We start from the raw sequence: 17,431 nt of genomic DNA on the forward strand, positions 1-17,431 counted from the left end.
TTTATAGCTTTTCATATTTTTAAACTTTTTTTCACTGAAAAATATTAAATATTTCTTTTTTAATATTTAGATAGGATGTTATTATATGTATGAGAAAAAAGGAAGAAAATTATAATTGTTTTATTTAGAATATAAAATGTGTATGACATTACATAGAAAGGACATAGAGTATTTTGAAATGCTCCTTCCTTTATAAGCAATAATGGGATTATTTTTTCAAATTTATTTAACTTCAAATAAGTAGGGAATATTGAAAATACACATGAACAGACATATAAAAAGTAGCAAATAGATAAAAAGCTCTTCTGACTGATGTTACAAATAGAAACTATATTAAAATTTTCTTATGAACATAGCATGTCATAAATAAAATAATGCATGGCTCAAACAAAAAAGGCACTTTCATAAAATTCTATGTAAATTTAATGAATAGATATGTAAATGTATGCAACATAAGTAAATTGCACCAAAAAATGCATTTCCATTTATAAATAACTTATTATTTCAATTTTTTAATTTTTAGACAAGTAATAGTTAGATAACTAAGTTTAATTTACAATCTAAAAAAATAAAGTAGTTTTTATTATTGTGCATTCTTTGTAAAAAATATTATATAAAGAAATAAAGAAATCATTCAAATTATAAATTAGGTAAACAGGCATTCAATATGAATTCAAAATATGCAAATAAATAAATATCAAATTAGTTGCACATTACAAATATTTTATATAAATGAGCAGAAATCTGAAAAATAAATTATTACTTGTAAATAAAAGCAGCTGGAAAACTTTCATGAATATAAAAGAGATATTTCTTGAAAAATAAAAATAACAAATTATCAAAATTTAAATGATTGAAAATATAAATGACCAAAAGTTAATTGAGGAAATAAAAAGTGCAAAATCATTACAAAAAGAAAAAAGAATATCATGTGATATAATATCTCTTTTTTCAAATTACTTTTTACAGATATTTTTGACGCTATTTTGTACTAATGAAAAAAATATAAATATTTTTTTGCTGAATTATCTCATGTCTAATTATCTCAACCATCTGGCAAAAGAACGATAGCTTTGTCATCTTTTGTAGATGCTCATATTAGGAAGATACGTTTTGTATTTTACAGTGAAAATGGGGCCGGGAATATTTTTAAAAAAAATTTCACAAAACGCAAATAGAATAACTGAACACACAAATAAAACAAAACAAACAAATAAAACTGGAGAGGAAGCAAAAGACCTTCTTCCTGGTGATATGTATTACCAGAGCTGTACAAAATTCTGATTTTGCATACAATGAAAAATGCTTTTTAGACAAAGTGGCAATTCACAAACGAGTTTCGCAAAACAAAGAAACAGCACACATTTTTATTTTTTTTTTGTTCTCATGAGTAAAAATAAAAATATATCAATAAGTTTAAAAGAAAAAGAAACTAATATTTTCTCCATTTGATAAATCAATTTTTTATAAGACGTAAATTTTACTTAATCAACTCATTTGGTTACTATTAATTGTATCCAATTTGGAAGGTCAACAGGGTATTTTCTGCATCTTTTATTACCAATAATCTTTTACTTTAGAATTGCATCAATGAAGGATTTAGCGAGCAAGTGATTACCGCTCATCTCTGCCATGTTAGTATCCTGGTGAATTAAATTATTAATAACACATGCTTTTAAGGTAAAGCATGAAATACAATGATTATTAAAAACGAACGCCTTTCTTAAAGACAACTAAACTAAATAAATCATCTTATTACCAGAAGAAATTACTTTCAACTAAAGCTAATAAACTATAATACTAATTAAAAGTATGAAACAATTATTTTTCATACTTTGCTGGCTTTCCATTTGGTATAATATAGAATGCCTAGGCGATGAGCATATTGTGTTATCATTTAATCTATTCTGGAAATTTATACAATGCCAGATTTCCAGCCTTGTTGGGGTTTTTTTTTTTTTTTCTAAAATTACGCCCGCCATCGTCTTCTCAGACATCCTTGCAGTCCAATACAATACTGAAGTAGCTCCAGAAGGTGAGAGGGCGCAAAAGTCATCACAGGAACGAATGCCAAGAAGAGAGGGGCAATCAAACAGATGCTCCCCAGTCATAGGCGAAGTGTTGCAGAACACGCAAAGAGGTGAATTGACCAGGTTAATTTTAAATAAATGGGTCTGCAAGTAGTCATGACCAGTAATTATTCTAAGGCAAGCAACTCTCTCAGCTCTGGGAAGGAGGGAAAGATGAGAGCGCTGCTGGTCATCAAGAAGGCTAGCCCAGGATTTTCCATCAGCTAAGTCCCTAAGAGCAGATATTGTTCTGCGCCTGAATTTGCTCTTAAGAAGCCACCTTGCATTTCTGAGGGGAACTGGATGAGAAGATGGATGCAATGCTGAAGCCTCTCTAGCCAACATGTCGGCCCGTTCATTTCCGTAAATGCCACAATGGCCAGGGATCCACTGGAGGACAACCTCTCTTCCAGAAAAACATAACATACATTCCTTTGCTGGTAACATACATTCTTTTTAGTAATGTTTGTGCTTTTCACGTAGAAATAAACAACACACAGTTTGATTTATAGTTTCAGGGTTCATACTTAATTTATGGGGGGATTCTTTAGTTTTCCCTAATTAACACAGCTATGTAATGAATTAGTATAACAACTATACAATGAATTAGCATAAAATAACATAAAAATAATATTGAGTAGTACAATACGCCAATAAAATTCTTAAAGCGTGAAAAATAAGAAGTCATATGCATCATTATCAAGACAAAATTTCCATTCTTACATAATATATGGTGCATTATACAACAATAATAAACTAACATGTTACTAAACCAACAAATCAAACTTTTTGCTAATAATAATTCTCAACATTTGAATGAGTTTCAAGCAAATGATTAATTATTGCTAACTAGTTACATAAGGTGAAAAAATTAACATCTTTAACTTTTAGTTCAAAAAATAAATAAAAATATGCATTTAACATAATAATTGTATCTTTGAAAAATTATTCAAACATTACATTAAATAAATTTTTATAAAGTTTCAACATTGCATAGGAAAATTAAAAATTTGTAGAAGGGTTTTAAGGGAAAAATTATAACATAATAAAAAATTCGTTTATAAAGTTAAAAAGGTCCTAAAATTTAAATTTTTCCAGGATTTTTACTCTCTATTTCCAGATTTTTAACAAAATTTTCGTATTTTGTGAGCATTCCCTAATTTTTTAAAACTTTTTTTTTACCTAATTTAAAATTCCCTGAGTTTTCCAAGTTCTTTTTGTGGCAACCTGAATTTCTAAAAATATAGACCATACTTAATAACAGAAATGTGTAAAAATAACTAATAGTAACTAGTTTATAAATATTTCATATAGTACTCTCTATCAAATCTTACATTTCAATTTCTTCTGTTCCCTTTCAAGTCGAATGAGTATAATTTGTTCCATTATGGCTTTTTTCCACAAAGCTTTTAAATGAGAAGATGAATGTTTGGGAGGTTCAACTCTCTTTTCTTCAGAAACTTCACCTACATTTAAAATACATATTGCACTTTAATGAATTTGAAGGTAGACTATACAATTCAACTTTTTTAACATATCTTTTCATTACCATTACTAATGAAAGCATTTGAGACAGAAACAAAATTATAGTGATTAGGTTTGTCAATTATTTTAAAATTTTTTAACTGAAAAGAAGTAGTTAATTTAATCTCTTAAATTTTAAATGCTAAGAAGAAAACTCTATTGGTACAAAAAATAAATAAACAGATTAAAATCCATCATCACTGCTTTATTATTTCTTAATTGAAAGCTTATCTTAACACTTTACCGACCAAATGAATTGTGTCTGACTATAAGCTAGCAACCACATATTTTTAACAACTAAGTATGGCCAATGGGAACATATGCTTGATCAGTTATTTACTGACAGTTTTCAAAACAGAGAGATCTTCCCGCTTGGTTGGACATCGAAAAAAACTTTTTTTTTTAAATATAGAACACTTAATGGAATTCTTTTTCTCACAAATATAGAACTGCAAAACTTGAATATCAAAACTAAATAACCTTATCATAAAATATTGCAAAAGGTAATATCAAGTGACTATTTCAGAAAACAATAAAGAACACTTTTATCATTAAATACTTAACTTCAAATAAAAATAATACATAAAAGACATGATTACAGCGAATAAATAGTAAAAAGGAATTATATATAAATATTTATGACTGGTAAACACCGTTAGAATAAGGGATAAATAATTTACAAATAAGTACCAGAATAGCTTTCATTAATTTTATGCCGATGTTTGTTGATGTATGATGTATGCTGATGTTTGATGATGTATGTTGTTATAATTAAGAGATTTTTTTGTCCAACGAGAATGCCCCAAAATGTAAAGCAACAATTGTCTTCATATCTTAAATCACGACATTATTTTTACAAACAAATTATTTAAAATACGAGAAAGAAAAGATGATTCTGTCAAGTTATTTCACATATGCCAAATAAAATAAAATTCAAAAATACTAGAACTTTTAATTACCAAACACAATATCTTTGGTATACTGCTTCTGAACACGATTGAACAGCATTTTTCTCCAAGAACCTTTTGAACCGTGATGTTCTTTTATTTCTTTTAAAGGAAACACACCTTTCTTCGAACCAACTCTTAAGAATCTATGAAAAAATTTTACTTCTTAATAATGAAATGTACAAAAAGCCATTAATTAGATTATATACATGTAAATAAATATATAATTTGGAATGAGCCTTCATTTAAATTAAAAAAAGAAAGAAAACTAATCAAATAGTTTTTGTTTTTCTTTTAAAGCAAAAATTTGATTCAAATGTCTGTTAATATTAATTCATATCTTTATCAGTCGCCTAATGTTATTTGGAATTACAAATTATAAACTTTAACCTTATGGTAATCTATTTAAGTGATACAGTTAGCTTAGTGACAATTTATAGTTCAGGGAAAGTTTTAAAATAGAGGGAGAGTGACAAATGTTTGATATTACGCTATTTCATGTAAAATTTCTTGTTATGCTGAATATATTTTAGTAAGAACTGATTTCAAATTTTCATGTCAAGTAAATGGGTTTATACTTTGTCACTTGTCTTGCACAGCATGATGAATTTTAAGCTGAAGGCAGTTTTCATCACAGAAAAAGTTTGATCTTTTATCCCAAGCACATTCCTAGCAAATTTTCACTTATTGTCAGCAACGAATTTAAAAAAAAGAAAAAATGCTAATAGCTCAATACAAAGCAACATTTGCCAAGTGCACCGAATTTCATGATTCTGATAAATATATTATTTAAAAAAAATCATAAAACAGAATAGCAAAAAATTTATTTATGCTAAATAGAGTGCTTAATAATCAGACACAGAAAATAATGTTATAAGCTTATATTTTGTAGAAGAGAGAATTTATAAAATGAAATTCAATATCATTGACTAAAAATCTTCAGAATAGCACTAAATACAGTCTATCATCTCTCATAGTTGAATCAATATAATTTTTTACACATCTAAATTTCTTAAAAAGAATGCTCTTTTTTGACAGCAGTGAAAGGAATAATTTTTGTTAAATGAAAGTATATTTGAAGCTGAATTTTTGTAATTTAATGTTTTCAAGAATTTACTTTAGCTAATGTTATTAGTTTTTAATACATTCAAGTTATGAAAATATAAAAAATTCGAAGCTAAGCTTTCATCAAATATTTTTTTGGAATTTCTTTCACTTAAATAATAGAAATAGAATCTTCCCTTATTATCACAGTTATTCATAATGTCTTTCTTTACATCAAACAGAACTTTGTACACCATAACGTAGTTAAACAGATTTTTTGTAACATAATAAACATAGAGGAAATAATTTCAAGCAATCTTGAAATTTGATAAGTTTTAAGAAATTAAAAAATAAATAAAAAAACATATTCATCACCTGAGTTGAATATCAAATAAAGAAAAAATTAAATTAGCTGAGTTGAGAAGAATTAGTTGAGAAGATTGAATATTTCTAACTAAATTTTGGGTGTGATTAAGATAGTAAGAACCTGTTAATAAAAATTTTAGTGGCACACATTTTTAATTCTAATCACGATGCTGGGGAATAAAATTGATTAGTATTTTATGCATCATATCTGAGTTGATAAAATGTCATCAAAAAAATTTTAATGATATACAATTCCAGAAACTTAACACATCAAAACGTAATTAAAACACCAATAATATGCCTTTCATTCATCTAACACGTACAAAAAATTAAATAAATGAACCAAACAAGCAGAGGGAAAAACAGTGTTATAACACACAATAAGCATCTAAACAAATAAGCTAATGTAAACAAATCACAAGTAAGATTACTCACTAGCAGTTACACACAAAAAAAAGACAAACAATAACAGGAAGGGTCAGCAACATAGTCACAATCTAAGCATTGGTGGCAGTACTAATAGTAGCTTAATTCATTATGTGCTGATATGTGCATGCCTAGTGCTATGTATTCAACTTACATGTTTCTCAAAGGTGATGCCTTAAGTGGAGCCCTAGGCAGCTCATTAATTCTCACATCAGATGCAGCTAAGATATTATCTTTGCTTTTGGATGGCATCTGATGCTCTCCACGATGCAAATCCCAAATCACAGCAGCTGTGTCACTAAGGGAACGTTCTGTGCCAGTTCGTAAGCTGGTCGATTCTTTGCGAACATACGTAGATGGCCCAAGGTCAATAAGTTGACCTTCAGTCGGTGGTGGTGTTGCTTGTTTAGAAACTTCCTTTTGAGGATACTTTATAGTGCTATCTTCAGATTTTCCAACATTTGATACATTGCCCATAATTTTTGACTTTTTCTCTTGGCCCGATTTAGTTTTTTTGTCTCCAAGTAATTTGTGTTCAAGGTGAGAGCCAACAGGAAGAGAGTATGCTTTTGTAAGTGGAGCATCCTTTAGTAAAGGTTAGAGTAGAGAAAAGAAAGAGTTTAAGAGAAAATTAGAAAGATATTGTACGAGACATAGAAAGAAACAGAAACTAAAGAAACAGAAATATACTTCACATGAAAATATATTTATTACATAGTAATATTAATGAAAAATTACAGAAATGAAAGCAAAATGTTAAAAAGGCAACTGTTGTCAGAACACAATTTTATGAAAAAGTTTTTCACTTACAAAGTTTACAATTTGAATTAGTTTGAATATATAAGAGAAATCTAAAAATAAACCATAAATAATTTTTTAGTTGGCACATGTTTCAAATATAACTAGGAGGCGCTGCCCCAGCATGCAATCATTTATTTTTATCTTCAGTCGTGACAGTATGTAGAATCAAAAAATTCTAATTTTGCTGCAATTAGTTTCTCTTTCAAATCAAAAAGTTTTAAAACTGTCAATTTATAGTATTTACTTACTCTAAAACTATTGATTACTCTAAAACTAATTATAGATTGCAAATCTTATTCCTTAATAGATACAAGAGTACATGGCTGCAAAACAGGTCCCTAGCTTATAGTTTTCATTGTATTGAATTATGTAGATTAAAAAAAACTTCAGCATAATTCACTCAAAACTAATGATGGTATCAATAGCATTTTTACGGAAGAATGTTCCTAAAACAATTCATTGAAAAAAATGCAACTTTTCATGTTTTTTTCATCCAATTGTTTTTACATAATGAGTGTAAGATGCATATACAATAATAGTTTTCTAAAACAGTGATATTATTGCAATAAATTAAGTTGCATACTTAAAAATAGGACAATTTTACACCAATTTAGAAACATTATTTGCTAATGTAATATTTTTAGACAATAAATTATACATACAAAACAAGAAATAACAAATGAAAATGGATGTTACAAACTAGTGGTAGCTATACTGTGAGTGTAGAAACAATTCTTAACACTTATTCATAGCTAATGAATAATGGATTAATTTGGATAAAACTGCATACTTTAAAATAAATAAGTAAATTGACAAAATATTTGAAAAAAATATATGGTGGAAAGTAGTTTTACAGGAATTGTCAGTCAGTCTGAACATTCTAATGGCATGCACCATTTTGTGCATTGGTTGATACAATGAAAAAGTTACTATACTGGGAAATTGTATTAAAGCGAGTATTCTGTCTTACTCGCCTCTTAATGAGGTGCCCAAGTTTGAATCCCAGCTATGGCTTGTCAGTGAACAATGGTTGAACGAATTCCGCACCCAGCTTGCACCGACAGCAGTGCTGACATAAAATATCCTCAGTGGTGGATGGATCATGGGTTAAAGTCCCCTTGCCCTCAAGCTAGCCGCGGGAGGTTTTCGTTGTTTTCCCTTCCATGTAAAGCAAATGGGGTTAGTTCCATCAAAAAGTCCTAAACAAACAAAAATTTCTCCCAATACTTGATCCAGGAGTTCCCTTGTACTTGACCCTGGATTGGGTTCAAAATTGCAAGACTACAGATTTGAACATTGGTAGACATAAACTCAAAATTGAGTCTGCTATTCAATAACATCGAAAAATATATAAAAATAAAATAAAATAGAGTTATTCCAGTAGAAAATCAAAATTTTTTAATTTAGGATAAAGGCAAATAAAAATTAATAAAATTCATGGACTGAAAGTGAATAAACTAGTAACCAATTTGATTATTATTTTAAAAAATATTCAGGAATGGGAATAAAAGAGCAAAAGCTTGGTTTCTTTTCCCTTGAAATATAGCAATTAATGTTAACACAACGACGTTAATTATTTTTTAAAAACAACAAATTGTAAATTTATATTTTATGTTGTTATTTTGAAACTCTTGCATATCAATATGATTTAACAAGAAGTCGAAAAGGTATGTCAATATTAAAATGCAACATACTTACTTTAAACACTGAATCAAAAGTGTTTGGAAATGTTTTCTTGGCCATTGATGTTAAATTAGTCAAGGGCAGCAAAGCTCTTTTCTGAAATACAAACAATATAAAAATAAGCCATGAATAGTTAAGAAATGCATAGCAGTTTAATAAATACATAAGTTTATGTTATTATGGCTCACAAAATCCGAGGCAGGTTTATTAAAAAAATTTTGAACTTAAAATGTCGACAAAAAAAATCATAATTTCCCAACTCATTAATAGCAAAAAAATAGACCTCAATATAACGTATCACTTAAATAATTGTGTAAAAGGATGAAGCTGCGAATGTGTGAGAAATTGGAATCCAATGTAAAATAAATACTTGTATATATTGAGTTGAGCTCTAAATTGAAAATGCATATAAACTAGATAAGGAAATTAAAATTTATCTTGAAAAGATTCTATTATTCAAAATTTAAAGTGAATAGTAAATTTATAATTTTGTATCATGCTTGGGTACACTCTTATATTTATAATGGCTTAACAGTGTGGGGGAGAACTATGTAATAAATAAATAAACTATGTAATATACACGACGATTTTTTTAAATTCTTACTAAATAAAGATAAAATGAATTAAACAAAACCACTACTAGTTACTCAACATATTACCAGTTCGTAATTTATTATTTTTCAAATTATGTCTAAACCTTTTCCAAAACCCAAACGCTTGTGATGAAAGACATGACGAGTAAGAGAAGACCTAAACAAATTTATTTCTCGGACAAGTCTAACAAGAACAGTTTTCAATATTTATTGCCAAAATACTTTAATTTACTCCCTGCTGAAATTCAAAATGCAAATAACTTAAATAATTTTACAAACTCTCAATTTTTTTACAACCTAATGGTGAAGATATTTTCTCATAATAATTCTAAACGTTGTCTTTTTTTAATGTTTTCATAGTTATGTGTTAAGATTTTATGACTGAAAATTTTAACATGGCCTTAAACCAGACACTCCTGTTCGACACCCTTAAAAGTTTACATTTTGTAATTGCATGTTGTTAACTTTTTGTGTTTACACACATGTGGGTGGGTGTTTTAAATTTATTTCCTTTTAATTATCATTATATATAAAATGAATCTTGTAGTCACTGACAAGGACCTAGATATACAAAAGTAACTCCATAAATTTTATTTTTTCTGCTTGCTTCTTATTTTTATTAATATTGTATTGTACTGAATTAATAAATTTATTATTATTATTAATAATAATAATAATAAAAGAAATAGTTGTCTTCCTGAACAAAAATAATAACTATGAAAAATAAAGGTGTTCTAATATTTAAATCATTAAATCCATCTAATTTTTTGAAAAAATTTAATTACTAATCTTGAAATAAATGAAACTTTTAGAATAAATTTATTAAATATGTAGCAAAAGAAAAGTAATCATAAATGAAAAATAATCAATACTTTAAAATAAAATGGGGAGAATTAGAAACGAAGGAAACAGAAAGAAGAATAGGTTTAATTATTTGCTTTAATAATCAATCATTTTATATATTACAGCATCATTGAATCTAAAATGTGTGTAATAAATATAAATACAATGAAATCTATCTTACCTCTTTATTTTTAGAGATAGTATGAGTGTGTTTCATCTGTTTCTGTTCACACAAAGCTCTCAACAATGTCATAAATACAATGTTTTGCTCTCCCAAGCTTCTCACAATAATTTCCTGAGGGAAAAAATTTTATTAAAAATTGGAACTGAAATTGAATGCTCAAATACCTTCTAAAACAAATTAAGCAGTTTTTATTAAAAATGGAGGGTTCTTAGTAAAACAGTTTGTAATGATTTGTTTTAACTTAAATGTAGAACTCTCAATTATAAATGCCAAGTTACCACTTAAAAATAAAAAGAGGAGATATTTGACGATCTTGTTCAAAGTCAGTGAGCTGTTGATCATCATCTTTTTAAAGGCATTCATCTTTTCAAAGGCATTCTTTACTAACAAGCAACTCAATATGTCGAAATTTAATGAAAACACTTATGAACTATAGAACACTTATTTAAAGCAACCCTGATTTATATGTTTATAGTGGAGATACTAGCGCCAAATGCAAAATTTGAATATACATCATCTTTTAGTTGTATAGCCTACCAAATTTAGTTTATCTAGCACAACTCCTTCTTGGTGTTGGGATTTTTTTTCCCTCAGCGTATTTATATATAAACATTTTCAATATTAAGCAGTTTAAATAAAAACTTACTTGATATTTGGACATAACTTCTTTTTGCTCTTTATCAGCTAAAGCAGCAATGTGCATCATTATAATAGACTGCACTTGTTCAGGTGCCTGACCTGAAGAATTTAAAGGTTTAAAAGAAAATAACAATAAAAAAATATCAACAATTCATTAGGAACATTACAGTGAACGTACCTTCTGTGTCAGAGCAAAGTTTGTGAAACCAATACATAGGACAAGTTTCACAGAAATTGAATATTTTTGATGATGCTCGTTTTTCTTGAGATGTCATTACAGAACACTGAAAAGATTGCTTCAAAGTTTTCAGGATTTCAGTAACCTATATTAATAAAAAGAAACATTAAAAAAAAAATTTAAAAAAAGTACAGCTGCACTTGTTTAATATGAGCATAAGAGAGGGAGAGCATGAGAGCAGCTGTTGAAATTTTTATTTCATCAAATAAGATTAATATATAGAATATTTTTGCTCATTTCCTTCATTAAGAAATACCAAGCTAAGTTTTTACATACAATACATTCTGTTATGATCCTCTTTTTATATGTTTTGTTAATTTTACACCTATGAAAATACTTTAAGCATGTATAATGTTATGAACATTTTATATGTTAGTTAAACAACAAACAGAACACCTAGCCGAACGCGGAATCCCGAGTGTTTAGTTCCCAAGCATGCTTGGTACTCATTTATCGACCCACTGAAGGGATGAAAGGCTGAGTCAACCTTGCCCGGCCCGAGCATATAAGTATACATATTGAACTAAAAACTATGCTGCCTTATGGTGTTATATCATAAAATTTCATCGCAAATTAGTAAATTTTACAATAGAAGTATTTGAAAAATTTATTGAGAATTGAAAAACATTGCAAAAATGAAAAGGTTAAAATCAAGGAATGCAAGAAATGATTTATAATGGATCAGCTTTTGTCGACAGATTTGGAAAACCATAAATAGTGCTGATCTTCCTGAATCGATGGGGGAGGGGTTGCTGTGTAGGAATTCTACCAAAGCAGAAAAAGAAAAAGCTGATATATTCAAAAATGGAAAAGAAATTTTCTCGAAAGACTCGGGAAATTTACTGAAAACATTTCAACATTGTGGATCTACACTCTAGAAATCTAGTCAAAATAATTAACTCTGCAGCTATGTTATTGATAAAAAAAAATTAACTCTCTTAAAACAAGAAAACTATTTTTAATAAGAAAAACTGGCATCTCATATTATTACTAACTATAACTGATTAATTACTTCGTACTAAGTACAAATATTTCATAGCCAAGTATATTCTATCAATCGAATAATAGACGAGAAAATCAGTTTTCTGTGAAGGAAAGTAAATTGGCTGTATCCCAAACTGAGTTCAGGGTTAAAAGCAAAAAGGTTAACTGTGAAAAAGTACAAATTAAAAATGCATAGATTGATAAATTAAAAGGAAATTAAGTTAAAGCTACTCACAATTTTGGCAGATTGGCACTGGAAAATGTAACCAATATACATATCCATTCCTGTAATTGTACTCTCTCTGCAAATAATTCCAAAGTACTCAGGATTTTCTTCCCCCTACCAAACAAAATTGTTACAGGATGAAAATAGATTAATTAGTACATAATAACAAAAGTGTACCTACTGATTCCTAAAATTAGTTCTCATTAGTGATGCTACTTAATCTTAATAGCTATCTATCATCAAATTTTAAAACCTTACATATTTGGGGGAGGGGGATTTTTTAAAAAAAAGGGCACAGACAAAGACCTTAACTAATCACAAATGCAGGAAACAAAATAAATGTACACAAAAGCTTAAGACTTCATGCAAGCTGGCTAGTCTAGATATGCAAAGCTAATCTTATGGATTAATGGATTTATTATATGTTTAACATCTATTTTTATTTAGGAGTTTAATCCTTGCAGTTAGGAGTTTATAGCATATTCAATTCATTTGTAAAATTGAACATCACTGAGAAATTTACATTAAGTCATTTACCTAACTAGCGAGATTACATAGAAAAAAAGTCCGAAAAAAATAATGGTAGCCAGAATTAACAATGACTTTTCAATTAGTTTGAAAAACAATTACAAATGCTTCCTATTCAGATTATTTAGTTTTGGGCTAGAAGGTGAAAGCTGCACATTGAACACTCAAAGATCATATCTAGTCCCTGGAAAACAGGTTGTGCTTTCCTACACTTGACTAGGGATGTGGTTTTACTGTGATTGTTTTAAATATCTAAGAATTAAAAAAAAAACATCAGACCAAGTCACTATATTTAGGACATTATTGAAATTTAAATGGGGAATTCAATCTCAAAATGGACTCCTCATATTCTAAAATAACAGCTTGAATAGTGCGCTAGAAACATTAAAATTATAACTTGAATACATGCTTGTCCAGAAGCTGGGTAACTTTTTCCATCTTTTGTACGAATACTTTTGTATGTGGTTCACGTCTTAATAAACCATTTTTTGAGTGTTTACTTTTTCCAAAACTCTTTTATTGTTTTTTTAATTATACTTTTCTTTAATTAATGCACAGCATGGAGTGACAACTTCGGTCAGAGTTCCACCACCATTGCTATTATTCATTTTTGTTGTTCTAGGGATTTTTGAATGTTTTTTCTTCTCCTTTACAAAAGAAATGCATAATTCCATAATACAACTATTAAGACAGAAAAATCTAAACTTTATATGTAATTGACTGAGGAAAAAAATCTGAACTTAAATAACATACTCATTCTAAGCTGTACGCAGCTTGAATGTTTTGTCAAAGGTATAAAAATGAAATAATAATTTATAACATGAACTGACAAAAGTCAGATGAAGATTTAATACAAACCTGTGAACAATGGGAAATGCTAGAAAAGTCTTTCTGGAACAGCAATTCTTTCTTGTCCGTACTGATGAGACGTACATCGCATGGACTTATGAGAAAAAGCATTGTTCTATTACTTGATTTCGGATCGCCAGATAAAGAATGGGAGGAATCTTCTTGGGCAAAAGGAAAACCAAGAGAGCATTCTAAGAAAGTTTTTGCATTCATGGGTGGTAAAGAAGACTGCTTGTGCAAACTCCCATCTTCAATAACAGAAGAAAACTGCTCAGCAGTGAATGCAAGTGTCTGTATATCATGGACCAGAGCATCTCGACTCGATGTATCTAGACTCTGTGAATGAGTAATTAAAGATGCTGAAGAAGGTGGGGCAAGTGAGACAGGAGATTTATTTGTTTCACTACCGATGCGATGGCGACTGCCTGATTTTGAAGAATCATTAGTCTCGGAAATCTATAAATAAAAACAGGAAAATTGTTAACAAAAATAAATTATTTATTTAGCACAATAAAGCTAATATGACTGAAATAAACAAGCCATCCTTGAAGACCAATTTGGCTGACATTACTTCGCCGATTCATTGTCCAGCATCGTAGTAATAACAACTCAATAATTAATGTATAAGAGTTAAAGTCAAACTTTATTTCTGAAGCATGCAGGATAGAACCTGAAATTTAAAAGACAATGGGTATTACACTTTTAAATCATTCTTCCAGGTCATACTGCTTTTGTTATGTGTGATACAATCTCGTCCCAATGAAGATACTTGATAACTTATGTCTATTCAACATATCAAGTTATTCTGTTTTGTCTTAGCAAATATAAAATTATAATTTCATTAGAAAGAAAAATACACTTATCATTTTCTTTCTTGTTTCAATTATAATTTTTCAAATATTACAGAAAAGATTTGAACTAAGTTACATAGGATAGTTCAGGTAAAGTTGCTAAGAAGATTCTTAGAATTTAAAAAGGAGGTGAAATTGCGAGGAACAAAAACCTCACAAAGGCACATTTTTCTGGTTAATGAAGATATTTAAAAAAATTAATAAATAAAATTATGCATATAGTGCACACAATTATAAATTAAGTAGCTTCTCTGCATCTTAGCAAATTTTCAGGACTTGACAAGTGAGACAAATATATAAATATTTATATTGATTACATTAGACAAAAACTTGAAAATGAGTTAATGAGTTAAGATGAAAATGAGACATAATGAAGTTGGGAAATGGCAACAGGGTACATACATAATTTTTGGCAAAAAAAATCCAATATTTACCAGAATTACCTACTTTGAAAATTTTTATCTTGATCAAGAAATAAAAGCTAAAATAAGTAACTTCAAAATTCTAATTGAAGTAAAAAATTATTCAAACCAAACAATACAGTAAACAAATTTCTATTTTGCATTTGAAAATTAACAATTTTATGGGAAATGAAATAACCTTCTTTAAAAAAGTAAACTAAATCCTAAAATATCAAACTTTCCATGTCTTTAACTTTGTTTTCCAGAATTTTTTAAAAAAATTTCATTTTCCATGAGAATTTCTTGATTTTTAAGCTTATTGAAAATCCTTTGAGTTTTCCAGACTCTCTAGGAAGCATGTGAACACTAGAAGCTTACATATCTTATAAACCCTGAAAATTTTTAAACTTAATATTTAAAACTTAAAAATACTATGCAACTTTTTATGCAAAGTATCCCAAAATTTATGCAAAACGCAATATTGATAGAAAGCACAGATTTTTATGTGCTTTTTTATTTATTTTTTTATTGAGTGTGTATAAAATATGTTTGTTTTTTTTAAAAAATGTTATTGTATTATTCATAAATTAAAAAGCATAGGGTTATGTATGGAATAGCACATTAGGAAAATCCCCCCCCCTCAGTTTTTCCTGCAAATGTGCATTCTTTCATCAAAATTTCAACAAACTGTTTTGTATAAATGTGGTTGAATTTTGTTGATACAGCACTCATTTTTTTCACTCGAGGCAGAGGTGTTTGTGGACTTGTTAGCATAAAGCTGAAATTTGAAATTTAAAAACTAAAAAAAAATTAGGATAATGTCCTCCAGCATTATATTACATAGCAAAGATATCTCACTCTCCTCTCCTAAATAAGAAATCACATGCCTAGGAACAAACTAAATATTGTTAAATGTATTGCTCAACAATAATAATATATTATTTCAAATAAAAATAATAGATTGAATAAATAATTGAAAAGATAAAAGGAAACAGAACCATATCTTGTCACGTAAAAATACATATACTTCATTAACAGTTAGTCATCAGTTTCTTAAACAGGGATAAATTTTAAATGCAAATTGAGGAATTCAAATTAAATTGAAAAACTTTTGGAACAGTTACACATGTCAATTATTTTTATTAGTTCCAATAATAGATATGAAAAATGCATACATATATTAAATTATAGATATGAAGTATTATTTTTAATAGTTTAATAATTGCAGAAATATTACATATACATATTAAACTCTTTCCATAAAAATAAAGTAATTAATATATCATAAAAATGATTAAAAAAAGTGGACACATAATTCAGAAAATATAATGCATACATTCAAATTAATCATAAAAATGTTTTAGCTATAAAAAATACATATTTATATGCAGTACATAATCTATATTTTACAAAAAGGATGCAAAATTCAAATTTATGTTTAAAATCTGAAAATATTAAGTCGAAAACTAATGCAAAAGCACTAAAAATAAACTTTTTTTTTATTATTTAACAGCTGATAAAAAAGAAAACAAAACAGAACAAATATGAAGTCATGCAATATAAACAATGAATGACTTTTCCTACCTTATTAGATCCTAAAGGGTGTGAAGATGCATCAGTATCTTCAAAGGACCAATTAGGGAAAATTTTACTACCATCAGCAGAAATGTTTTCTTGCGAAAGCTGTGAATTGAATTGTTTAAGTGCTGGATCTTTATCTAACAAAGGACTGTCTCCTTCAGATAACAATTTCTTAGTGGTATCATCAACGAAACCCTTGGGCCCTCTTTTTTGTGATACCTAAAATGAATAATGAAAAATCTAAAATGATAACTAGCTTATTTATGTGAAATTCAACTTTTGGGATTATGTAGCACTATGCGTGTAAATGACACAATGACAGTATTAGTGATTAAATATAATAAAATCGAATTGTGAGACAGTTTCTTTAATAAAATGTATTTTTAAAACATTCTAGATTAGAATTTATCCTTTGCTCAAAACTTAGTAACTGAAGTAGATAAACAATGCCCAAAACACAAAACTAATCACTTTAATAACTTTCCATCAAATGCATTGTTGAACCAAATTTTGTAGTTTTAAAGGTTCAAGGAAAAAAACCTTTTTATATTAAATAACTTGTGCAGACAATATTTTCAGTTACAAAATCAGAAACAAAAACATTCGTTCTCTGAATAAACACACATTTTTTCCAACTAATTTGGATTCTTGATC

General features: G+C 28.1%; 1 protein-coding gene across 1 annotated transcript in view; it reads right to left on the reverse strand.

The window, feature by feature from the left end:
• Window positions 1-17,431, reverse strand: part of LOC107452214 (TBC1 domain family member 1) — a 33,176-nt gene that overhangs the window by 11,596 nt on the left and 4,149 nt on the right. The window contains exons 3-12 of the mRNA XM_071183651.2: window positions 16,781-16,996; window positions 13,954-14,400; window positions 12,577-12,681; window positions 11,298-11,442; window positions 11,127-11,218; window positions 10,478-10,591; window positions 8,876-8,956; window positions 6,531-6,961; window positions 4,553-4,686; window positions 3,404-3,535 (exon numbers count right to left, since the gene is read on the reverse strand). Of these exons, the coding sequence (XP_071039752.2) occupies window positions 3,404-3,535; window positions 4,553-4,686; window positions 6,531-6,961; window positions 8,876-8,956; window positions 10,478-10,591; window positions 11,127-11,218; window positions 11,298-11,442; window positions 12,577-12,681; window positions 13,954-14,400; window positions 16,781-16,996 (1,897 nt within the window). The remainder of the gene's footprint in view (window positions 1-3,403; window positions 3,536-4,552; window positions 4,687-6,530; window positions 6,962-8,875; window positions 8,957-10,477; window positions 10,592-11,126; window positions 11,219-11,297; window positions 11,443-12,576; window positions 12,682-13,953; window positions 14,401-16,780; window positions 16,997-17,431) is intronic.

Source organism: Parasteatoda tepidariorum, chromosome 7 (assembly GCF_982258835.1).
Source record: "Parasteatoda tepidariorum strain Cologne lab strain chromosome 7, Ptep-v5.0, whole genome shotgun sequence".
Taxonomy (NCBI): domain Eukaryota; kingdom Metazoa; phylum Arthropoda; class Arachnida; order Araneae; family Theridiidae; genus Parasteatoda; species Parasteatoda tepidariorum.